Source organism: Gopherus evgoodei, chromosome 8 (genome assembly GCF_007399415.2).
Source record: "Gopherus evgoodei ecotype Sinaloan lineage chromosome 8, rGopEvg1_v1.p, whole genome shotgun sequence".
NCBI lineage: Eukaryota > Metazoa > Chordata > Testudines > Testudinidae > Gopherus > Gopherus evgoodei.
The window spans coordinates 6,501,301-6,526,205 of NC_044329.1; the positions used below are offsets into that span (position 1 = coordinate 6,501,301).

Below are 24,905 nucleotides of genomic sequence, written 5' to 3' on the forward strand. Positions count from 1 at the left end.
CCCCAGAAAGTCCCATGGGAACCCCAGTGACAAGATTGGTGATGGGTGCCTGGGAAATGTGCGTAATAGCAGAGTCCCAGGGCAGTCCCAAGTCACTTCAGAGGGGGCAGCCCTGTGGGCCCAAGCGGGGGAGACATTTGCTATGGAAACAGGGGCAGTTCCCCCCACACCGTGGTTTGTTCAAATACAACTTCTCCCTCCCCCACAAACTCTTCTGATATGATGCCCCCGGGCCAAGTTTAGTTGTACACCACGTAGCCCCATTGATTGCCGTGGGGTTACTCCTGATTTACACTGGCCCAAGCTTCATCACTACTCTCCCAGCAATCCACAGAGGCGTCTGCAGACTCCAGCCAGACTGACAAGCCTCTCCATGCCCAACAGGGCCCCAGGGGATGGGCCACAGAGCCTGGCCAGGCCTCAAGGGACACTTGGGGGCTTGAATGGAAGCTGCTTAAACAGGGTCCACGCTAAGTGGGAAGGTGCTGCACTAGGGGGAGGAGAAGGGAGATCGGATCCTTTCCGACCGAGATGTGGAACAGCTGAGAGCCAGTCCTGTTCCCTGTGAAGTCAAGCAGTTGCAGTAGCTGAGGCTGACTGGTGCAGAACAGGGTCTGCAGCTGCAGGGGTATCTCGGGAGCACCGGGGCAGTGGTACCGGAACAGCGTGCCAGCACTTTTGCTGCATAGAGGAGGCCATTAGGCTCTCAAAATGGCGCCCACACCATGTATGCGAGGTGACGCCGGTGGTGCTGTTCCGGTTGTGTACGGCCCACTCAGGACCACAGCAGGCTGCTCACTAATGACTTTAGACTCAGGCCTGCACAGTTTTTTAGACCGGTTTAACTGTTTCTATTTGCAGTGTGACTTTCTACTGAAATAGTGAAATCGGTGCAATCCCAAGGGTGGGCGCAGTTCTATCGGGATAAAGATGCTTTGCATCACTACAGGCTATTCCCGTTCCCTACGGGAATAAAGCACCTTTGCGCCAATACATGCCCACACACACAGGTGTATCTCTTTAACTACACCAGGTCTCGTTACAGCGCTACAGTGTTTGTGTGTAGGCAAGGCCTGAGTAAAACATAAGATCACAGAAATGTGGGGCTGCAAGGGACCTCAGGAAGTCATCAAGTTCAGCCCTCTGGACCAGAATCAAACCTAGGGAGCCAAGTTGGTTGGGAAATAATTAACTTTCCCTGTCAAACATTTTCAACAGAAACAGGGGGGAAAAATCCTCGGTGTTGCAATTTTTCAGATTTTCGCTGAAAACCACAATGTTTCTATGTCTGGGTTTTCCTGTTTTTCAGTGAAAACTCAACTATTTTCAAGAGAAATGGACTTTATTTTGTGAAAATCTGTTTTGTCAAAGAAGCTGTTTTCCTTCTGGAAAGCTTTTTGGACTGAAATGTTCCCACCTATTCTCCCAGGAAGAACTGGTGTACAGCACGGCCCCTCCTGCTCTCTGCACTGTCTCCTCTCCTCCTTCACTCTTGCTTACTTTTGCAGAAACTATCCGATGTTTCCAGCGGCGACTCTACATCCCTGGAAACCCATTTCTTGAGCATTTTGTGCACCCGGAGTTACCCCCATCTCCGCAGAGGTAGGAGCACGTTAATAACCAGCATCTGGCCCTATGACGAGTGGTGAATTCTCTGATCTGACCTGCGGAGCCCACATTGCCGCTTCCTGGAAGAGTGAGCTTGTGACAGCTTCACCCGTAGTGATGCAGCCCTTGATAAGAGGGTGGAAATTTTCCTTTCGCCCAAGGACCCTGCACCTCTGGGTCCTGGTTGCCAACTGCACCTGCCTTAGGAAATACTCATGTGCTGTTTTGTAACCATTCCTTCTGGCACCTACTTAGCCTTTCCTAACACGGACCAGAGGGCTTGATCTTCAGGTCTGGGGGGGGGGGGAGGGGGATTAGGGCAGGATGCAAAGGAGGGGCATAGGTGGCTTTGTGCCCTGTTTCCCTCCCCGCCAGGTCTTGGGGTCAACTTGAGGCCGGTTTGGCCTACAGCAGAACTTAGAGCGGCCTCGGGACTGGGGGGCTGGGACGTCGTATGCTCTGGCTTGTGACTTGCTCTCTTCTCCTTTGGTCCCTAGTGTTCCAAGAGTTCATTAAAATGACCAACCATGATGTGGCACACACCATCCGGAAGCACATGTCTGGAGACGTGAGGGATGCCTTCGTGGCCATAGGTCAGTTCTCCGCTGTGTGCTCAGTGGGTAGAGGGGGCCCGGGATTCCACTGTGGCCCAGTGTGAGATGGTGCATGGCCCTGTGGGGCTCTCTGCTATTGCCCATGCAGGGGGTTCCTTTACTAGGCTGTGCAAATCACAATCCACTTTAAGCCCTGCAGTCCCATGTACCTCACCTTTCTAGGGCTGGCTCTAGGCTGACCAGACAGCAAGGGTGGGGGGTAATAGGAGCTTATATAAGAAAAAGACCCAAAAATCGGGACTGTCCCTATAAAATCGGGACATCTGGTCACCTTAACTGGCTCTGGGGCACCTCTTCTCTCCCTGGAGCTAGTCCAATGGAACCAGAACTTCAGAAGGGATTGTATTACTTAAATATTGGGATGGTATCGGGAAAGCTGTCTTTAGTCTCTCTTATTTTCTGTGTGAAAGCCATGATCAGAATAATACTAGGGACAAACAAAAGAAAATCAGGGATTGGTTCTGGTCCATCTTCTCCATTCAGTGGAGATGAGGCAGCTGAATAATTCAGAGCCTGCTAAGTACCTGCCTGGATGGTCTTAGAGAGTGACCTATGCTGTGAAGTTGGGATCTAGGGTGAAATCCTAGCGCCACTGAAGTCAATGGGAGTTTTGCCATTGATTTCATTGGGATCAGGTTTTCCCACTGAGTTCATATCATTGGGTCCCCCGCTAACATTCAGGGAAGGTGGTTGCTCCCTCTGAAATACCCAAGCGGAGAGCAAACAGTGCCCCCAAGGCAAAAGTTGTTGGAGGGGCTTTACTGTGGGGAATGATTCCCCCATGCCAGCCCCCACTGGGTATCCTGGAGCCATGCCACTATTGCTGGGGGTGTGGGGCAGGGCTGGTTACTTAGTCCTTGGCAAGGTTTCCAGACCATGTCTCTTCTCTCTCTGCCTGCAGTTCGGAGCGTCAAGGACAAGCCGGCGTTCTTTGCTGACAAGCTCTACGACTCCATGAAGGTGAAAACAAACTCTCTGTTTGGGGTTTCCATGGCAACCTGGCGCTCTTTGCATTTTTCAGCCTGGCTGGAGCTGGGGCAGCCCTGTGGCAGTGACTGGTATTTTCCATTGCATGGGTTCTGGTGAAGCATCCGTCTGGCTGCTGCGGCTGCAATACCTCTGCCCCGCATTATGTCCAATGACAGCGTCACTGCTGCCACTCTTCCCTGGGCACAGAAATTTGGGAAACTCGTTTAATTTATCAGCTAGCGGAATGGTGGGAGGGGACCCATCGTGCTCCCTCCCTGCCCCTTTTGGTTATTGTACTTTCTCCCCACGTTGCCAGGGCATCGGCACCGATGAGAGAACCCTCACCAGGATCATGGTCTCCAGGAGCGAGATCGATCTGCTGAACATCAGGCGTGTGTTCAAGGAGATGCACGAGAAGTCGCTCCACCACATGATTGAGGTGAGGAGCGGGCAGGAACTTCCCTGTCACATCCCCACTGGGCGCTGTCCCTACCATTGACCAGGAGCAGGCCAGGCTTTAAAGATGTGCCTCTTAGCTTGGCCTTTGCCCTTAAAGTTGACTGCAGGGGAGTGTCCTGGGCTCTTCTGAATCACTGGCCATTAGTGTCACCATGGTGATTGCTGGCTCCCACTGTTTTGGATAGCCAGCTACTCCATCTGCCAGGGGATGCAGGATTGTGCCCTGCTGGATGGTAACCAGCACTTTGTCCATTCACGCTTTAAATGTACCAGGCAGGCAGTGAACATTGTGAGTGAAAATTTCTAAGGTATTTCTAAGACGCTTGTCCCCATAACATCTGTGCACCAACAGCATTGATCCCTGCCTTCTGCTGGAGGAGACCAAAATGCTTAAGGGCCGGATTGCGCTCCCCTTATCATGTTGACACAAGATTCTCCTCCCTTCTGTGGGGTGAGACTGATTTGCAGAGGCAGAGATCCAAGATGGATTCTGGCTTTTCATTTTTCTCTGGCGTTTGTTTCCTTCTTGCAGAAGGACACCTCCGGCGATTACTGCAAAGCTCTGCTGGCCATTTGCGGAGGGGATGACTAAGCTGCCCCAGGAGCCCTGTGAAAGCCCGTCCCTGTGTCTGAGCCATCACGTGCACACAGTCTAGATGTCACTATAGCTTTTAGGGGGCTTCGGAGGACATCCAGTTCCACTTGGAAGAAGATTCACCTTGTGCTAGAAAAACGTGCCACAGAAGAGTGTAACATTGCAAGCAGTGCAGACCACCCGGGTGGTCTCAGGGTGGGGATTTAATGGGAGGGAGTGGGGTGGGGGATTATTGTCTGAATTGGTGCAAGATGACTCGTGTCCAAATGTGTCACTAATCCAGGAAGTTACTGTGATATAAGAAACGTTTTAAACCACAGAAATAAAACCTTAATGTTGCTGACCATGGAATGACTCCAGTTCGCTTATTGCAAGACCTTCGTGTGCGAGAGAGCCCATCTTCTCAGCTGCCTTGTGTAATGCTGAGTGCCACCTAATTCTGTTATCTGATCACACTGGCTGCTGCATGCTCTGCTACCTTCACTCCCATGGGTATTTTCCGTGGGAAATCTGCCTTTCTTTCTGGTGGAGTGGGGAACAGAATACCCAGGGGAAATAGTGGGAATGGCACATGCAAAAACCACCCGGGAACTTCATGGTTTAATTCCAAAATACAGAGCTGTCAGGAGTTCTCCAAATGCCATGTGACCCGGAGTCTGCTCCAAGTGGAAACAGAAATCCAGTTCAGGATCTGTCTAAACTGGGAAGAGGTTGGTTAATTAAACCCATTGTTCATTCCCTGGCAATAACCTGTGTAAGCTTCCCTTTTCCTCTGTGAAAAATCTGGACTGGATTTCTGTACCTTTATGGAAAGGACTGTGATTGCAATTCTGGATATCAGGTATTCGTGTGGATGTTGGTACAATAAAGATGAAGTAAAAATCTGACCTTCCTGCCCTCACCTGTGATCCCATTCATGGTCTGATGTGCTTTACAAGCTGCTAATGGGGCATTCAAAGCACATGTGCCAAAACTGTAATATGCACCTAACAATTACTTATTCTAAAATTGCATGGATACAAAAATGTGTATCTGCAGCCGATCCGCGATCCACAAAAATTGTCTGCGGATATCCTCTGATTTTCAGGGCTCTGTTTACTGTGGCCAGGCTGAGGCTCAGAGGCACCCCTTATTCCCCCGCGCGGGCAGCTGTGGGAAGCCAGCGCAGAGTCGCTGACCCTTCACCTGCCCTCAGCCGGGTGGAGAGCCTGGGGGGGGGAGACATGGCCGAGGGCTGCTCTCAGCCCCCCCAATCCCTGCACCATGGGCAGGTGGAGGGACTGCAATGGCTCCCTGGGGGGGGGGGAGGTGAAGGGGCCTTGGGGAGGAAGAAAAGGGGAAGGGATCCATCCTGTGAAGAGTGACAGGCGAGGCCCCCTCATTCCAGCACCACTGGTCACTGCTGCACAGGGACCTGCGGAGCTGCGTGCTCGGGCCCCTCCACAGGGCAGATGGAGGGTCCCCACAGCTGCCAGCCCAGCTATTCTCATGGCCGAGCTGTGGCTTCGAGCCCCCCAGCCAGAGCTGAGTCAGGGAGACCCATGCTGGCAGCTGTGGGGAGCCACTGTGGACCTTCCACCTGCCATGGGTAGAGGGCCTGAGCAATCCCTGGCCCGTGTCCCTGCCCCCCCCCAGGACCCACACCAAGGGCAGGTGGAGGATCCACGCCACAGTTTCTCACAGCTGCCTGCCCAGTTCTTACCATCAGAGCCCTGCACGGATGCAAAATTTGTATCTGCAGCCGAGCGGCTATCCACAGAAATGGTCCACAGATATAAAGTGGACACTCGTGGATTTGCAGGGCTCTACAAAAGGGCATTTTCCAATGGAAAACTGTTCCATCAAAAAAAATTGGACCTACTCTCCTAGTACCTTACCATACCCTGCCACCCCATGTACAACAAACAGGCAACCCAAGCGAAGGGACGACATTGCAACGCAAGCTCATAATCCCCAAAACAGCTGGTTTCAGAGTGGGCCACTAACCTAGCAGCTGGCATTTAACCCATGTTGCTGCCATCAGTTGGGAAGAGCGGAGAGCATTTTGCAGGAGGATGTTTGAAAGGGGGCTAAAGCTATTGTATGAAAGTCAATTCAGTGCTGGGCCTGTCGGCCTTGGGGGTAGGAGCAGGTTAGACTCAAGAACGGAGCAGGTCTTGTGGTTGCTCTGACCGATTCGCTCCTCCTTTCTGCTCATCGAGAATGTTCTAAGTAGGCATCTATTTGTGGAAGCTGTGAGGCAGTTACTGCTTTTAGTCACCGGGGGCGAGGAGTGGGTGAATTCGGAGTAATTCCATTGACTTAGTGGAGATATGACACCTCTGTCGGAAGAGGAATCCGGAGCAGCATGTCAAGTGCATCTGTTTGCTTGGAAACAGGAGGGTTGAGAGCAACATGCAAATGCTGGCAAATGTGATGGTGAGCTACCATGGCTCTCCTGGGCACAGCATCCTTGTGTAACTCCGACTTCTGAGGGTGGGGCCTGTTTGTCTGCATACGCTAGGGCCCACCCCGAACCACACAACTAGAGACAAGCTGCTTCCATTCACTGGCAAGCCAAGCATAGAGAGATGATCCCCAAAGGTCCAGGAGGTCTGTTTATTTTGGCCCTGCGCTCAGAGGAGATTGCCCTAAACTCACTCTCCACCGCCTGCCAGAAATTCCAGTTGAACCTGACGCACCGAGACCAGCGTCTTTGTTTTCATGCGCAAGGAATTTCCCTGGGAGGGTGTGGCTATGAATTCAAGTCCTGGCTGCTCCCTGTTAAGTGGCTGAGGACACCAAAGTCACTCAGTGATAGGAGGGAGAAATCCTCCTCAAAGGAGCTCCCTTTGCAACACCGATTCTCTGACATCCCGCCCCCCACCACTGATGGTTTAGCCCCAGGGCATCCATCTATCGATCTAGGTCCTTATCTTGCCCTTACTGCCGTGGTAACGAAGGTCCACTAGCTATTGCTCCAGCAGAAACAAGCCATCATCATTGTAACCACCATGTACACTAATCCTAACACCCCGAGCTCCATGTCTGCTCCCTCTGTTATTAGTGCTAGTGGGACTGCCCCAGCACTCACTGGTGGCAGAATTTCCGAAGATCCTCAGTGCAGACCTAGACTATACAATCCATGTCCCATCACTGTGGGAAACTCAGCAGCCCCTAAAAGCATCCCAAGCCAGGAGGGAGCAATTCCTGATGGCCTGGAAATGTCAGAGGTGGGGTCCCCCCAGAATAATAGGAGAGCTGTAGTGGTTTGGGGAACTCAAGCACAATCCTACAGGACTCGTTCTGCATTTGGAGTATTTTCCCTCTTTATCCTGTCCGTCTGGTGCTTTGGGAAATAATCCAACTCCACCTTCTTCTCTACTTCTGCTTTGGGAAATAATCCAACTCCATCTTCTTCTCTACTTCCCAGGCAGCCCGCCCCAGAAATTGTCCTTGTTCATCATCATGGACGAGTGGGGAAGACTTTGGTGATGCAAGACGGTTCCTGCTCTCCCTCCCTCTGACTGGAATGATGCTCCCAGCAGAGTGCAGCTATTTCTGCAGTGAGAAGTGTAACCAAAACCAAAAGTGCAGTAGCACCCACTTGAAATGAATGACAAGGAAATGAGAGAGTAACGATCTCTGTGCTCCAAGGTTTAAGACTGACTTCTTATGCATCAAAAAGATAACTTGGTCGCCATGTAAACTACTGGCACGTTCTGTGATGCAGAAAATTGGCTGGGGTGGCGGAGGGGTAGAAGTGATTTTGTTTAACTTCTGACCATCTTCTTGGTGCTGTTCAAGATCTTAGAGAAAGAACAGGCTCTGCTGCATGAGAAAAGCAGGGTGGCGTTGGGATGGCAAGTCACATCTTTGGATGATTTTAAAAGTGAAGGGTTAATTGAAGCAGCCTGAGCCAAGCATAGTGGTTCCGCTGCCCAGGGTTTAAATGCATCTTGATCTCCATCTGGCAGAACCTCTTGCTACTCTTGCTCTAGGTCCCTGTCTTGCAGCCCCTGCTATCCCGATCCTGTGAGGCTCATGGCCAAGTCTGTGGGTGGGGGACCTTTACAAATAGAGACAGACTCATAGACTTTAGGGTCAGAAGGGACCAATGTGATCAAATGAGATATTTGAAGGTGAAAGGCCTTGCATCCAGGCCATCTTCACCCATCTAGGATTTTAGTCCTGGTCTCCAGAGGAGAGCCAGGACTATTCCTCCAGTACACCTCTCTCCCACATCATGCATTGGATCTGAGCCTGTTCTAAGCTCAGACTCCATAGGCTGAACTTTCCCAGCCTTGAAATCTTTCTCAGGACCTCACCTGGCTAGGTTATGTGGTTCTGAAGGCAAATGGCGACCTCTGGTAATTCAATGGACACCTGTAACCAGGAAAGTGTCATCAGTCCTAGGTGGTATTTCCTCTCTCGCCTGTCACACCCCAAACAGCTTTTCTCCCTGCCTCCAGTAAGTACATGAAAAAGGCCATGTCAAACACAGAAATAAATGCAACAGGAAAGTTGTTCTAATGTTTTAAGAACCACAGCGCTATAGAAGGAAGCGAGAGGGTGTAGAATAAAAAAAGGGAAGCACCCGAAAGTTGACTCTTGGGAGAGATACGAATGCAGGTCTGGGTCTGCCCTATCTCCTGCCCCCCGCCCCCCCCAAGGAAAACAAAGCCTTCTGTGTTCCCACAGGAAACTGTCTGCGAGGGCCAGGGGTTCATGTACCAGTACAAGAACAGAGAGGACCAGACGCACACAGCTGCTTTGCATTCTGCTGCAGCATTGCTGTCAGTGAGGGATTGTTTCCAGGCAAAGCAAAATTGCATTTCATTAGTTGCAACACTTAGAAAAACCCCAAAGCCAGTGATTTGAGTCCCAAATGGATGAGCTTTCACTCTGAGTCAGTTCCCAGGACTATTTTGGGTCCTCTTTGCTGCTGTCAGACTCTGGGAGGTTTGGCAAATGTATTCAGCACGAGGATGGCTCTGGGGTCTAGCCCCTCTCCCTACATTCCATGCTGTGGCCTCATTAAGCTGCTGTCTTCTGGCCAAAACCAACAGTGCTGCTTTGGAGAAATCTGAGTTCACTAAAACACCAGCAGGCTGGGGTTTGGAGCAGTGTTTTCAGTATGTTTCTCTGTGCAAGGTGGGGAGTCAGTAGGTTATTTTTGTTTGTTTTTTCTCTGGCTTTTCAGCTCTCCCAAACTATAGACAGATAAGGAGGAAACAACAGTCTTGATTCTAGGGTTGCCAAGTTTGGCTGGACTCCAAGGACAATCCTGGAGGGTTGACAACCCTTCTTGACTCCTGTTTTCACACGAAACTCCCTGTACCAGTTTTAATGGAAATGGCTTGTGCAGAAAGGGACCTGGTCTGACCAGAGACAGTGGATGGAAACCAGAGTTGGGTCCCAAGTTGATGTGCATGCTGGAGTTGTTGACCACAGGGCCTGGTTATTTACAGAGAAGTATCGCTGCAGAAACCTGGTAAGGGCATGACCATGTTTTGCCACTGTGTTACTCTTTCAGTTGTGTCTCTACTACCTAATTTGCTCCGTGCATGCGACAAACCCCCTTCCCCACCCACAATGGGCTGTCCCAGGAACCTCCTCATCTCTGTGGTGCCAACAGTCCATCAGATGATGATTGCTGATCTTTTTTTGTTGTTGTGTCTAGTTAAAGGCAATTTGATGGCAAACAGTTCTGAGTCTGTGGGGTTATAGAGAATGCCCTGTGTGTTACTGGCCTTGAAAATTTAGGCTTGAAATAGCTAAAGCCTAAAGCAAAGCAAAACATGATCTGAGATCTCTTAGGACCAAATTCTCTGTTACTGCATATTGGTGTGGCTCTGCTGCCATCTCTGGAGCTGCACCAGTTTACACCAGAATGTGGCCCATAGAATTGGCCATGACATGTGCCTCTGCTTGATTTCACAGTTCTTGTTAGCCATCAAATGGTCTTGCATACCTACAATAATGGGAAGGGAATAATGACCTCCTTGCCGATGGAACACCACCCAGCTCCATCTCTGGCTAGGTCCTGAAGGTAATCTGGCTGGATATTCAGTTTATGTCCATCACTGACAATCTGATCGTGCCACCGATGCTTTTGGTGCCCATAGGATGGCTTACTGGGTAGAGAAGATCCTTGGTACACGTTCTGGGAAGTGGGGGAAGTTATTTGATTAAATGAAAGGGTAAAAGCCCCAGCATGATGGGATGGGTCATGGAGAAAACTGCCCTTTAGGCATGAGTCTAAATAGCTTCCCTAGGCCAGGGCTGCAGAAGGTATGGAGAAGCAATTGCCTACCTTAACTCTATTCTCTTCTTCACCCTAATAGTCCTGTCCCCTTCCTCTCCTCCCATTATCACTTCTCCCCTCCACACCTCTTCTTTCCCTCTCTCGCCTCCTCAATGGTCCGCTCTCCTCCCCTCTGTAGTCTTCCCCTCTTTCCCTCTCAGCTCCTGCCTCTATCCTACTTGATTTCCAACTCATCCCACTCCCTTGCATTCCATCCCTGAGCCCTCTCATCCTGCCAGGGTAAAGTGAGTGCATGATTTACATAGTCAGATCTTGATGTTCTGGAAATCCCCTTCTGTGGCCAAAGCTTCCTCCCTGAGCTCAGAAGGCATCATCCTCGCAGTTCTTCTGCTTTCCTTTGTCAACCAAAGCAACAAAACAGACCAGCTTGGACTGGTAAATACTACAGCCACAGGAGCAGCGAAACCCCACTTCTGATGTCAGTAGACACCGAAATGTCAGAAATGTGGTGCCCTGCACAGATCAAAGTGCAAAAATGGCCTAGAAAAGCACTCATCCTTTAATCCTGTCCACTCCCCCCTGTGCCTTCTCTCGAGATGCCCTCTGTGTCTGGGATTTGATTCCTGACCTTTGTCCCCAACCCGTCTCTCCCCCCTCCACTTGTACAAAGTTATAGGATGAGATTACAAAATTAACCCGAGCAAGTAAACAGGGGGCACCAGGATGTTTTCTTACTCAGGGCTCATCTGCATGCAGAGTTGCACCAGTTTAACAAAAGGTGCAATTTTAAACTCATCTACATAAATTTGTGCAAAAGGCACTATGAGGGGACTCTGGTTTGCACCAGGTCAGTTTTGGTTTGGCAGGAACTGATTAGGAACAGGTTTAAGCTAAACCGTAATAAGCCACTTCTGAATTGAACTGTGTGTGTACAGCTTGGGGCTTGTACCAATTTAACTAAACTGGCATAACCAAACCAGTGCAAATTTGCTCCCTTAGTTTCCTGTTCCAAGTGCCAAAGCCAGGTACAGTAATGCCGATAGGGGAGGAAGCTGGATTCCAATCTGCCTTATGCAGCACCAGCCAAGTTGTCCCCTTAATTCTAGAAGTAAGGTGATATAATGAGCGGGGTGAACACAGCCTGAATTTCTGATGCCAGGTAGATGCAGGATGAGCAGCTAGAAAAACTGAGCCAGATGGTCCAATAAAAGATATCACCTCACCCACCTTGTCTCTCCAGATTCTGCTGTCAGTTATAGTTGTGCATCCTGCACTGGGTGCATCTAGAATAGAAAAACAAATGCTCACAACAGAGCAGGAGCCAGCAAGGGTGCAGCTTCTGGGTGCTAAACTGCTCTAGGTGCTCTGAGACATGAGCGGAGTTATCCTATCAGAGAATTTGTCCTGCTGTGTAGATGGGGCTCTGGCGTTTTTACTGCCAGGACATATTCGGCACATATTTGCATGATACTGTGGTAGGAGCACTGTCTACATCAGTGCTTATACCAGTGCAACAGCTGTTATATAGCACAAGCAGTCATTTGGCTAGTATAGACAAGGCTGCTGGAATCAGTGGGTCTGCATGAGTGGACCTGGCAGCCGAACTTGCTCCTATCATCATCCTTTGACTTGTGGAATGAGGGAATCGGAGGAATATAAAGTCCATGCTGGCAGAGCAGTGTTCTGCACTATAACCGACTTAACGTTATGGCCTCAGTCAAAGGCCCCCTGGAGAGTTGGGATCAATCTCTTTAAAATGGAAAAGACTCTGACTCTTTCATGTCTATTCCAGCACCAGCCAGTTCCAGCTATTGAGCAGACTGTCGAAGAACTTGGTAACCACTCCACGTGGTTTATTTGGAATGACTGCAGGGCTGGTGTCCATTCACCCTGCCTTCGGCATTGTACCACTGGCTCAACTGACTTCACCGCTGCTGAGGCTGATGGGACAGTGAGGGAATGTCAGTGGGATGTGCTGATCACTGGCTAGGGAGGACAAGGCAGGCTGGCCAGTAGGAAGTATTTCCTAGTAACACTAAACTAGGGACGTCACTAAACATACGGGAATGCGAGAAAGAGAACAATCTTCCGGTGGCCAGGCAGGAACTAGATGATCTCATCAGCCTTCCTAGGATTCCATAACTGAATCATTGTTCTGTGGTTCCAGGCTGCAATTACTAATGAGGACAGATGCAGGAGAGCCCTTCACGCTGTGTGTGGCTCCTTATCAAACCACTCCAGCTGTCTGGGGCCTCATCATGGGGAATTCCCCTTCTCCTGCCTAAAAGTAAACTCAGCTGGGCTTTCCTTCCTGTATTCGCTTAGCAGCCCAGAGGCTGGATTGAAGGCTCTCTCTTGCCAGCTCCCCTTGGCCCTACTTGGGTGAGTAACCAACGGTTCTTTTAGCCAGAGCATGTGGTAGATAAGAAGAAAGGGAGAAGAGTCAGTTGTTAGGGTGTAAATCAAGATTTTAGAACTATGGAGATAGAGGCAAGACACCTCTTTCTCTCTCTTTGACAGAAATAGACCAGAGTTTTTACAGTCTGCGTTAAGCTATTTATTTGCAGGCTGAGACACTATGTTAAAAACAAGCCCATTTGTGGCTCAATATGGCTGTATTTAGCTTTGCCTCCAGGCTTTCTGCTGGCTTACAGAACGAAAAACAGAATGAAATGAGCTTTGGGAGAAGCGGGGATAATTTGATTGTTTTTCGGTCATAGATGCCTGGTTGCACAGAGTGCCTGGGTGGTATATTCAGCTATAGAACATTGGCATTTACATTTCCTGCACTGGTTTAAAATGCAGGACACGAGAGCCCCAAAACCAAAGCCCTACAACATGGTGAGCTGTGAAATTAAACCCTGTAGAATATTTTAAGGCATTGTTCTATTTAGAGCTTCGAGGCCTGGGCCACAGAGCTTACCCCTTGTAACGTACTTTAATGACAGTGTTCTCCGGCGTTTCCTGAATCCTCCAGTTTCCAACAAGTGATTGTGGTGCATGGCCAGTGTACTGCAGGAAGCCAAGGCTGGAATGGCTGACCGTGCTGTAGGGCAGGATTGAAGTGTACAGGCAGACTTCCGAGAGAGCCCACCATGGGCTAGTAGGAGTTGCCACAAGTCAGCAATGAGGTGCATAGGCTGAAAGCTATAGGAGAATGGTTCAACTTCTCTGCTTGCAGTGTGGATCCTCTGCTTGTTCCACAGCCTGCTAGGCATATTCCCTAGCACCTTACTGGCAAAAAATGGCTAATAATTAAATGGAACATCAGGTCCAGCATGTTAAAATCTATGCAATATTGTGCAAAAATGGGAAAATTCCCTGCAGTTGTCACCGGCTCTTTTTTTCCTGTCATTATCCACCATCCTACAATAACAGAAGCAGGGTGTGTGGGGAGGGCGGGAATGTGATAAGGAAACAGGTTTCAATGTCGATTTTCCAATATATTATGAGAACAAACAGCTCAAAAGGCCAGATGACTTGACTCTCCCCTAGGCAATAAAGGCTGGGGAATTCTCACAATCTGAGCCGCTCATGATGCCAGGAAAGCTGCAGTAACTCTGGAGCAGCTCTTTGCACTGTACACAGGCGTGCCTCTCATGCATTCTTAGAGCCACATAGCGCTCTTGACCTTCGTGCACAGTTCCCCTTGATATCAAGGGGAGTCGGCCATAGTTACAAGGCTAGGGAAATGTCTGGTCACTGGGAAACAAAGCAGTGGGTCTCTGGCATGCTAAGGAAACACAGTGACCATTCTCTAGCCAGAGGAATGCTGCGTCTGGCAATTCTCGGTTACATCTGTGTAATTCACTTGTGAAAACTTGAAGTAAGAATGGATTTTGCACCTCCATGCGCCCTGTGCCCCACTTTCACCTCCCCAGCCTGGCCGGGGGGGTTCTACCTCTGAGTCTGTGATGTCCTGAGATCCAAACATGGGAGTATCCACCTAAAGACTCAGAGTTTCCGTTCTGATTCTCCCCTCCCCAGAACCATGGGTTCCTTGCTGACAGCTGCACAGACTCCCCCCTCTAGTAATGCCAGGTGCTTCAGAGAAAATGAACAGAACGGGGTTATCAGCAAGTGATCCATCACCCGTCATCCAGTCCTAGCTTCGGGCAGTCAGAGGCTAGAGACATCCACAATGTGGGGTTGTATCCCTGACCATCTTGGCTAATAGTCATTGGTGTATCCTCCATGAACTTATCTAATTTTTTTAACCGCATTATAAGTTCGGTCTTCACACCATCCCCTGGCAAGGCATTTCACAGGCTGACTGTGTGTTGTGTGAAGTAGTACTTCCTTCTGTTTGTTTTAAACCTGCTGCCTGTTAATTTCATTGTGTTATGTGAAGGAGTAAATAACACTCCCTTATTCACCTTCTCCACACCATAGCCCTCTATCATAACCCCCTTAGTTGTCTCTTTTCCAAGCTGAAAACTCCCCCCTCTTTCTAATCTCTTCTCACATGGCAGCTGTCCCAAACCCTTAATTATTTTTGTTGCCCTACTCTGGACCTTTTCCAATTCTAATATATCTTTTCTGATATGGGGCAACCAGAATTGCATGCAGTATTGAAGGGGTGGGTGTACCATGGATTTATATAGTGGCATTATGATTTTCTCTGTCTGATTTTCCCTTTCCTAATGGTTCCTAACATTTTGGGTTTTTACTGCTGCTGCACATTGAGCTATATCATCAGCATGGGACCTGCTCTCCTTTGGCACCCTGCAAATCACAACACCCACCATGCATAAGTGTCCCGTAATGATTGCTGATACTGCCAAATGCAAGCAGACAGCCAGTGGGCAGCTAACATGTGGGGCAAAGACCACCTTTGTGTTCTGTGTTTGTACAATGGTGCCTTGGTCCTTGGGCAGTTCGGGGCTGCTGCTTGCTATGGCAATATAAATAGTAAATATTAATAGAATCAGATGCAGGCTTCAAGGCTTTTTTTTCTTCCTGAGCAACTGTGGGTTGGAGAGGCTGAGAGGAAGCGGCAGATAGTGAACAGCCCAACGTTCACTGCAAGCACCACTGTGGCGGTACCCACTTCCATCCAGAAGTGGAAATCCCCCACCACATACGTAATCATTTGAGAAAGACGATCAGCCTTCTGCCTCCCTCCCTGTCCGTTCCCCTTTCACAGATAGCCAAGGTGGGATCAGTGACTCGAAGACTCCAAAACAATGCAAGTGCTAAATTTAGGAAGGGAAAATAGGGACATAAGAGTGGTTGCCTCTTCCTGCTCTTTGTGTTATAAAGACAATTACAGTGTTCTGTAGCTATGCTACAGCTCAGAAGAGTGATCCCATGGGGCCATCAGCCCAGAATGCTCCAGAACATCACAGTGTAAAACTCCTATGCTGCAGGACATGGGGTTGTCAGTCCAAAACGCTCCAGAACATCACAGTGTACAATCTACAGCACATGGGGCCATCAGTCCAGAATGTTCTAGAACATCACAACGTACAACCCGATGCTGCATGTCATGGGGCTGTCAATCCAGAATGCTCCAGAACGTCACAGTGCACAACTCCGATGCTGCAAGGCACGGGGCCCTCCGTCCAGATGCTCCAGAACGTCCCAGTGCATAACCTCAATGCTGTGGGGTGCAGGACCCTCCTTCCAGAACGCTCCAGAACATCACAGCGCTCAACCCTGATGCTGCGGGGCCCTCTGTCCAGAACGCTCCAGAACGTCACAGCGCTCAACCCTGATGCTGCGGGGCCCTCCATCCAGAACACTCCAGAACGTCACAGTGCACAACCCGTTGCTGCGGGGCCCTCAGTCCAGAGCACTCCAGAACGTCACAGTGCACAACCCCAATGCTGCGGGGCCCTCCGTCCAGAATGCTCCAGAACGTCACAGTGCACAACCCTGATGCTGCGGGGCCCTCAGTCCAGAGCACTCCAGAATGTCACAGTGCACAAGCCCGATGCTGCAGGACCCTCTGTCCAGAACACTAGTGTAGTTTCCTGATGGTCTCTCCCATCCTTTATTCTTACTACTTTTTCTTTTCCTTAATAACTGGGTCTGTGGATGAGGGGAAAGCAGTGGATGTGTTATTCCTTGACTTTAGCAAAGCTTTTGATACAGTCTCTCACAGTATTTTTGCCACCAAGTTAAAGAAGTATGAGCTGATGATTGGACTATAAGGTGGATAGAAAGCTGGCTAGATCGTTGGGCTCAACGGGTAGTGATCAATGGCTCCAGGTCTAGTTGGCAGCCGGTTTCAAGTGAAGTGCCCCAAGGTGAGTCCTGGGGCTAGTTTTGTTCAATATCTTCATTAATGATCTGGAGGACGGTGTGGACTGCACTCTCAGCAAGTTTGCAGATGACACTAAACTGGGAGGAGTGGTAGATACACTGGAGGACAGGGATAGGATACAGAGGGACACAGACAAATTAGAGGACTGGGCCAAAAGAAACCTGATGAGGTTCAGCAAGGACAAATGCAGAGTCCTGCACTTACGACGGAAGAATCCCATTCACTGTTACAGACTGGGGACCGAATGGCTAGGAAGCAGTTCTGCAGAAAAGGACCTAGGGGTTACAGTGGACGAGAAGCTGGATAGGAGTTGACAATGTGCCCTTGTTGCCAAGAAGGCTAATGGCATTTTGAGCTGTATAAGTAGGGGCATTACCAGCAGATCGAGGGATGTCATCATCCCCCTCTATTTGACATTGGTGAAGCCTCTTCTGGAGTACTGTGTCCAGTTTTGGGCCCCACACTACAAGAAGGATGTAGAAAAATTGGAAAGAGTCCAGCAGAGGGCAAAGAAAATGATTAGGGGGCTGGAGCACATGACTTGTGAGGAGAGGCTGAAGGAACTGGGGTTATTTAGTCTGCAGAAGAGAAGAATGAGGGGGGATTTGATAGTTGCTTTCAGCTACCTGAAAGGGGGTTCCAAAGAGGCTGGATCTGGACTGTTCTCAGTGGTCCAGAAGACAGAACAAGAAGCAATGGTCTCAAGTTGCAGTGCAGGAGGTTTAGGTTGGATATGAGGAAGCACTATTTCCCTAGGAGGGTGGTGAAGCACTGCAATGGGCTAACTAGGGAGGTGGTGGAATTGCCTTCCTTAGAGGATGTTAAGGTCAGGCTTGAGGAAGCCCTGGCTGGGATGATTTAGTTGGGGATTAGTCCTGCTTTGAGCAGGGGGTTGGACTAGCTGACCTCCTGAGGTCCCTTCCAACCCCGAGATTCTAGGATTCTATGGCCACACCCCTCCCTCTGCTCTCCTGTGTCTACCCCCCACCCCCCAATCCCACCCCCCCAGGCTCCCTGCCCTGCAGCTCCTGCCCTTCCCCCACCCCCTCTTGCCCTCTGTTTCTGTCGTCCCCCCCCAGCCGCTAGCAGCCGATCTGCGGCACGCGGGGGGGGGGGGGTTTGCTGGTTAGCTCTCAGGCCTGTCAATCACGGGTGGGAATTTCCAGGGGAGGCGGGGCTGACTCACTTCCTCCTCCTGCCGCGAGCTGAGCGGTCCCCGCGGGAGTCGCGGTAGGGCGCGCGCCGCCGGCAGACCCGGGCTGCCCGTCCCCAGGTAGGACGAGACCCTCCGCTTGCCAGTGTGCCCGGGCCCCGGCTGCAGCCAGCCGCGCTGGGACGGGGGGGCTCCTGCAGCCAGCCCGGGTAGCGGCGGGGGGGCCCCCTGCAGCCAGCCGCGCTGGGACGGGGGGGGCCCGGCTGCAGCCAGCCCGGGTAGCGGCGGGGGGGGGGCCGGCTGCAGCCAGTCGCGCTGGGACGGGGGGGGCCGGCTGCAGCCAGCCCGGGTAGCGGCGGGGGGGGGGCCCGGCTGCAGCCAGCCGCGCTGGGACGGGGGGGCCCGGCTGCAGCCAGCCCAGGTAGCGGCGGGGGGGGCCCGGCTGCAGCCAGCCGCGCTGGGACGGGGGGGCCCGGCTGCAGCCAGCCCAGGTAGCGGCGGGGGGGGCCCCGGCTGCAGCCAGTCGCGCTGGGACGGGGGGGCCCGGCTGCAGCCAGCCCGGGTAGCGGCGGGGGGGGGGGCGGCTGCAGCCAGCCGCGCTGGGACGGGGGGGGGCCGGCTGCAGCCAGCCCGGGTAGCGGCGGGGGGGGGGGCGGCTGCAGCCAGCCGCGCTGGGACGGGGGGGGGCGGCTGCAGCCAGCCCGGGTAGCGGCGGGGGGGGCGGCTGCAGCCAGCCGCGCTGGGACGGGGGGGGCCGGCTGCAGCCAGCCCGGGTAGCGGCGGGGGGGGGGGGCCGGCTTCAGCCAGCCGCGCTGGGACGGAGGGGCCCGGCTGCAGCCAGCCCGGGTAGCGGCGGGGGGCCCCCTGCAGCCAGCCGCGCTGGGACGGGGGGTCCCGGCTGCAGCCAGCCGGGAAGGGGCGCTGCTGCGGGGCTCCGCCGCGCGGCGTCCTGCTGGGCTGGCCTGACCTGGCCGCATCCCCTCTGCAGGGGGCCGGGCTGGGAGACTGGAGCTGAGTGTTTGTAAAGCAAAGCGGGGCTCGGCAGATCGGGCTTCTCCCTCCTCCCTCCCTGCCCCCCAGCTGCTTGGCTGTCTCCGGAGGCGCTTTGCTTTCCCAAGTGCTGCCCCCCCCCTCGCTGTGGGGCTCCTGGGAAGGAAGGTGTGGGAATGGAGGTGGTGCTCCCCGGCCCCCCCGGGATGTTGTTATTGCAGGGGGGGTGGGGAGGTTGATGGAGGTCTCGCTCTGCTCTGCTTCCCTGGAGCAGTGGGGTGGGGTCACCCAGGACTGATAATGGTGCCATGGGGGGGGGCATGTAGGCAAAGCCACCCCACTGCCCTCGGCGGCTCTCCAGACATCTGCACTACCCTCCGCCCCGATACCCAGTGACTCACTCTTTCTGAGTGGGCCTGATTCATGGACCTGTGGTGGAAAAGCTGAGGTGCGGTGCCCACCTGGCAAACCATGAGACATCGCCCTGCCAGCCCATTGGCCCCAAAGGTCCCCGACAGTGCCGCACTCCCTGGAGTGCCCCCTAAGGCACTGTGTGCATGTGGTAAGGTGTGGGGGCGTTACATGCTGCTCCTCCACTTACTGTGCCGCCCATGCACAGCGCAGACCTTGGGGGCGTGCTTGGAACTGGGGTGCTGCTGATTATAGATGTCACTTACAGCTTTGGCTTGGGGACAGTGTCTGACATAATAGCAGCTTCCAGAACAGGGGCGGCTCCAGGCCCCAGCGCGCCAAGCGCGTGCTTGGGGCGGCATGCCGAGGGGGGCGCCCTGCCGGTCGCCAGGAGGGCAGCAGGCAGCTCCGGTGGACCCTCCGCAGGTACTCCTGCAGGAGGTCCACCAGAGCCGCGGGACCAGCGGCTCGCGGAACCAGTGGACCCTCCACAGGCATGCCTGCGAGAGGTCCACCAGAGCTGCCTGCCGCCCTCCTGGCGACTGGCAGAGCACCCTCTGCGGCATGCCGCCGTGCTTGGGGCGACGAACTGTCTAGAGCCGCCTCTGTTCCAGAAGAGCAACTTACCCATTCCCAGGAGCCATTTGAGGCTCCCTGGTGAGTCCCTGCAGACTGTTTTGCTCCCTGGGTAATATTGATGTCCTGCTCGCACGCACTGTTTTTAATCCGTGGACTCTATGGACATACATTAGATAAACCTTGCAACAACCCTGGAATAACGATACATAGTATTATCCCTCCTGTACGGATGGAGACACTGATCCTCAGAGAAATGACTTGACTCACCCACATCGCTCGTGTGTAGAACCCAGGAGGCCTGACAACCCGTCCTCTGAGCTGATCACTAGACACAGCCTTCCCTGCTAACCTTGTCACAGAGAGCATCGTGCATGGAAAGCCTCAGAACTCGCCTTAGAAGAGTGTCTGGTGGACACCTGGTTCTGTGTGCTGCAAGTCAAAGGATTTGATGGTGGGAAGAAATTTCTCAATAGTCAATCCAGTTGTGATTTCAAAGAACAACATCCTAGCTGATCTATGAAAGAGAGACACGTGTTCTCCCTGTAGTTTACCTTTCCAGATTTGCATTTACCTGGCTTGGACTGAAAGGCAAAGATGAGTCCTAGGAAAATCTAACTTGCTGATTGCCTTTTTGGGTTAGATCAAAGGTTACTGAGCTGTGTAGTCCATGGACCATCTGTGGTTCACAGAGTGCTTGCTAGTAGTCCAGACAGCTAGCTGGTCATCTGGGGCTGGCATCTCGCCTTGGTTCTGGGTCCTTAATCACACAAAGGCAACTAAAAATAAGGCCAGGCTGTAATGGTAATGAGGGACTTTATCCACTTATCTGTTGGAAAAGTAATATGGCAAAACACAAAATCTCCAATAAGTTATTGGAACGTATTGTGGACAACTTCTTGTTTCAGAAGGGGGAGGAAGTAGCCAGAGGGGCAGCCATTTTAGATTCGATTCTGGCTACCAGGGAGGAATTGATTGCAAATCTTAAGGTGGAAAGCAGTTTGGGTGAAAGTGATCTTGAAATGATAGATTTCATTATTCAAAGGAAAGGAAGGCATGCGAGCAGGGGAATAAGCACAATGGACTTCAAAGAAAGCAATTTAACGCACTCAGAGAACTGGTAGGTGAGGTCCCATAGGAAGAAAATCGAAAGGTAAACGTGTTCAGGAAGGCTGCCTTTTTCTCAAGGAGACTGTATTAATGGCATGACAGCGAACTATCCCAACGTGAAGGAAAGATAGGAAGAATAATAAGAGGCCAATATGGCTCCATTGGTTAATAAACAAAGAGTCAAAAAAGAATCCTGCAAGAAGTGGAGACATGGACAGATTGCTAAGGATGAATACAAAAGAATAGTACAGGCATGTAGGGAAACATCAGGCTACGGCACCAGATGAGTTGTGTCTCGCAAGGGACATAATGTATTTATAGAACCTTGTCTTATTGCCGGTTAAGAGTCAGAGAAAGATGAAGGAAAGTGTAAGTCCACTGCTTAGCAAGTAAGGAGAGCTAATAGCTGATGACACCAAGAAGGTTGAGGTGTTTAATGCCAATTTTGCGTCACTCTTCACTTACAAAAAGTTTAATTGTGACCAGATGCATAATTAATATTAACAACATGGGAGACGGACATAAACCAGAACAGGGAAAAGAACAGGTTAAAGAATATTTAGGTAAGTTAAATGTATTGAAGTTGGCAGGACCTGACGAAATTCACTCTTGACTGCTTCAGCTAGTTCCTTAAGTAATCTCAGAACCATCTTCAGCAACCCATGGATGATGAGTTGAGGTCCCAGAGGAGTGGAGATGGGCAAACATAGTACGTATCTTTGAAAAAGGGAAGAAAGTGGACCCAGGGAGTGGGAATTATAGACCAGTCAGCCTGACTTTGATACCTGGAAAGATATTGGAACAAATTATTAAGCAATCCATTTGTAAGCACCTAGAGGATAATAGAGTTGTAAGGAATAGACAACATGGTTTTGTAAAGAACAAATCATGCCATATCTACCTAATTTCCTTCTTTGATACGGTAACTGACCTGGCGGAGGGGAGGAAGCAGTAGACATAATGTATCTTGATTTTCGTAAGTCATTTGTCACAGACCTTCATGACATTCTCATAAGCAAACTGGGAAAATATGGTCCAGATGAAATTACAATAAGGTAGTTACAAAGCTGGTTGAAAGACCATACTCAAAGAGTAGTTATCAGAGGTTCTCTGTCAAACTAGGGGGATATTTCTAGTGGAGTCCTGCAGGGATCTGTTCTGCATCCAGTATTATTCAATATTTTATTAATGACTTGGAACAGAGAGTGTGCTCTTAGTGTCATGTGCAGATTTTAAGATGGGAGGGATTGGAAGCACTTTGGAACACAGGATTAGAATTCAAAATGACCTGGATAAATTGAAGAATTGGTCTGAAATGAACAAGATGAAATTCAATAAAGACAAGTGCAAAATATGCTTGGGAAGGAAAATCAAATGCACAACTCCAAAATGGGGAATAACTGCTAGGCAGCAGTACTGCAGAAAAGGATCTGGGGGTTAGAGTGGATCACATATTGAATATGTGAGAACAATATGATGCAGTTGTGAAAAAAGCTGATTATCGTTCTGGGGTGTATTCACAGGAGTGTAGTATGTAAAACATGAGAGGTAATTGTCCCGCTTTGCTCAGCATTAGCTGGAGTATTGTATCCAGTTCTTGGTGCCTTTCGGAAAGATGTGGACAAATTGGAGAGAGTACAAAGGAGAGCAACAAAAAAGATACAATGTTTAAAACACCTGACCTATGAGGAACGCTTTAAAAAAACGGGGCCTGTTTTGCCCTGAGGAAAAGAAGACCAAAGGGAGTCCTGATAACAGTCTGCGTATATGTTAAGGGCTGTTATAAAGAGGATGGTTTGTTCCTCATGTCCACTGAAGGTAGGACAAGAAGCAATTGACTTAATCTGCAGCAAGGGAGATTTAGGTTAGATATTAGGAAAAACTTCCTAACTATAAGACTAGTTAAATAGTGCAATAGGCTTCCGAGGGAAGATGTGGAGTCCCCGTCATTGGAGGTTTTTGAGAACAGGTTAGACAAACACCTATCAAGGATGGTCTAGGTTTACTTGGTCCTGTCTAAGCACAGGGGGCTGAAATAGATGACCACTCAAGGTCCTTTCCAACCCTACATGTGTATGATTCTCTGAAATACATGCAGTCCTTCCAGTTTTACTTTCTCATGTAAGCAAGTGTTGTTGTGACCCAAGGGATATTGTGTGGTCCCAAATGGGAGGGGAGGTGTTTGGGAGTCAGTCTCTCTGTTAAAATATGCCCTGTCCTATAGGAAAAGTTTGAGCAACACAGAACAAAAAAACAGTCCCCACTCCACAGAGTTTACAATGAACAGAACAACCTTTCTCAATCATTTTTCTTGTCTAATATCCAGGAAACCAGGACCAGGCTGATATGCCTACCAAATTGCTGGTTCATAATAATACTCTTTTACATAATAACACACACATGCAGTTTGGCCCAGCCCCCACGTCTAATCCCACTGTGCTTCCTGGATTATAAAGATACTTTCTCTGAGGGTATGTCTACATCTACAATTTTGCAGCGCTGGTTGTTACAGATGTATTAGTACAGCTGTATAGGGCCAGCGCTGCAGAGTGGCCACACTTACAGCAACCAGCGCTGCAAGTGGTGTTAGATGTGGCCACACTGCAGCGCTGTTGGGCGGCTTCAAGGGGGGTTCGGGGAACGCGAGAGCAAACCGGGGAAGGAGACCAGCTTCGCCGCGGTTTGCTCTCGCGTTCCCCGAACCCCCCTGCAAACCGCAGGGAAGGAGACCTGCTTGCACGGGGATTCGGGGAACGCGAGAGCAAACCGCAGGGAAGGAGACCTGCTTGCTCGAGGATTCGGGGAACGCGAGAGCAAACCGGGGAAGGAGACCAGCTTCGCCGCGGTTTGCTCTCGCGTTCCCCGAACCCCCCTGCAAACCACAGGGAAGGAGACCTGCTTGCTCGGGGATTCGGGGAACGCTAGAGCAAACCGGGGAAGGAGACCTGCTTGATTACCAGAGGCTTCCTCAGGTATGCTGGGATACCTGCTTATTCCACGGAGGTCAAGAAAAGCGCTGGTAAGTGTCTACACTTGATTACCAGCGCTGGATCCTCTACACCCGAGACAAAACGGGAGTACGGCCAGTGCTGCAAACAGGGAGTTGCAGCGCTGGTGATGCCCTGCAGATGTGTACACCTCCTAAGTTGCAGCGCTGTAACCCCCTCACCAGCGCTGCAACTTTGTGATGTAGACAAGCCCTGAGACAATCTGGAAAGCATTTAGCGACCGAATGGCACGTGCTCCAGCTACTGTAAGCTCTTTTAGCCCAGGAATGTGCCTCTCTATATTTATAAGGCATGGTGTACATTTTCAGCTCTGCATGCATGTTTTATAACAATATTAGGTGTGAGTGAATGAGCACCTCATAAGGGCTAGGGTAGGGAGGTCCGTTCCCCTGCCATCCAGAGAGAGCTTTTTGGTTATTAACCTAACATTCAGTTTTCTGCAGCATAGAAATCATGCTTCTAAATGTAGGTATAACAACATCTGTGAGAAAACTGATCTGTTTACTAATGTACCTGGAACCACACCTGAAAAGCTGGAGCTATATCATGACACAACTGCATCATATGGTCATCTTGTTTCTATGCTTCTAAGGTTTTGGGTGGAGGGGGTGTATCCTGGAGCAGCCTCAGCTGTCTCTCAATGTAGTTATTGTTTATCTCCTGCAAAGACAATTATGGGATGCTGGAGTTGGGGGTGTGCATCCCAGATAGCTTGATCCATGGCGTTTATCCTGGGAGCTCTGGAAACAGTGACTTTCATACAAGATTTCTCGTCCAGTGCTCAGAACAGTGTTTGAAAAGGCAAAATAAGTGACAGGAAGGGAAGTGAGCTGTTAATGGCCTTTTCTTCTTGTAGAGCTATGGGCTGAGGTGATCCTATAATACCCCTTCAGCCTG

At 50.8% G+C, this 24,905-nt stretch overlaps 2 protein-coding genes across 6 annotated transcripts in view; both read left to right on the plus strand.

Annotated features, from left to right (window-relative positions):
* The window catches only part of ANXA6 (annexin A6), a 41,055-nt gene extending 36,462 nt beyond the window's left edge, over positions 1–4,593 (plus strand). For all 3 annotated transcript variants that reach the window (XM_030572682.1, XM_030572683.1, XM_030572684.1), the window contains 5 exons: positions 1,509–1,602; positions 2,106–2,201; positions 3,124–3,182; positions 3,508–3,630; positions 4,183–4,593. In XM_030572682.1, coding sequence (XP_030428542.1) covers positions 1,509–1,602; positions 2,106–2,201; positions 3,124–3,182; positions 3,508–3,630; positions 4,183–4,242 — 432 coding nt within the window. In that variant the 3' untranslated portion in view covers positions 4,243–4,593. The remainder of the gene's footprint in view (positions 1–1,508; positions 1,603–2,105; positions 2,202–3,123; positions 3,183–3,507; positions 3,631–4,182) is intronic.
* An 8,097-nt stretch (positions 4,594–12,690) lies between these two features.
* The window catches only part of TNIP1 (TNFAIP3 interacting protein 1), a 48,284-nt gene continuing 36,069 nt past the window's right edge, over positions 12,691–24,905 (plus strand). Inside the window, exon 1 of one of the 3 annotated variants that reach the window (XM_030571746.1) lies at positions 12,691–12,874. The gene's annotated coding sequence lies outside the window, so the exon portion shown is untranslated. Of the gene's footprint in view, positions 12,875–17,943; positions 18,034–24,905 lie in introns of those variants that run through there. The other 2 variants (XM_030571743.1, XM_030571744.1) reach the window with 2 other exon arrangements.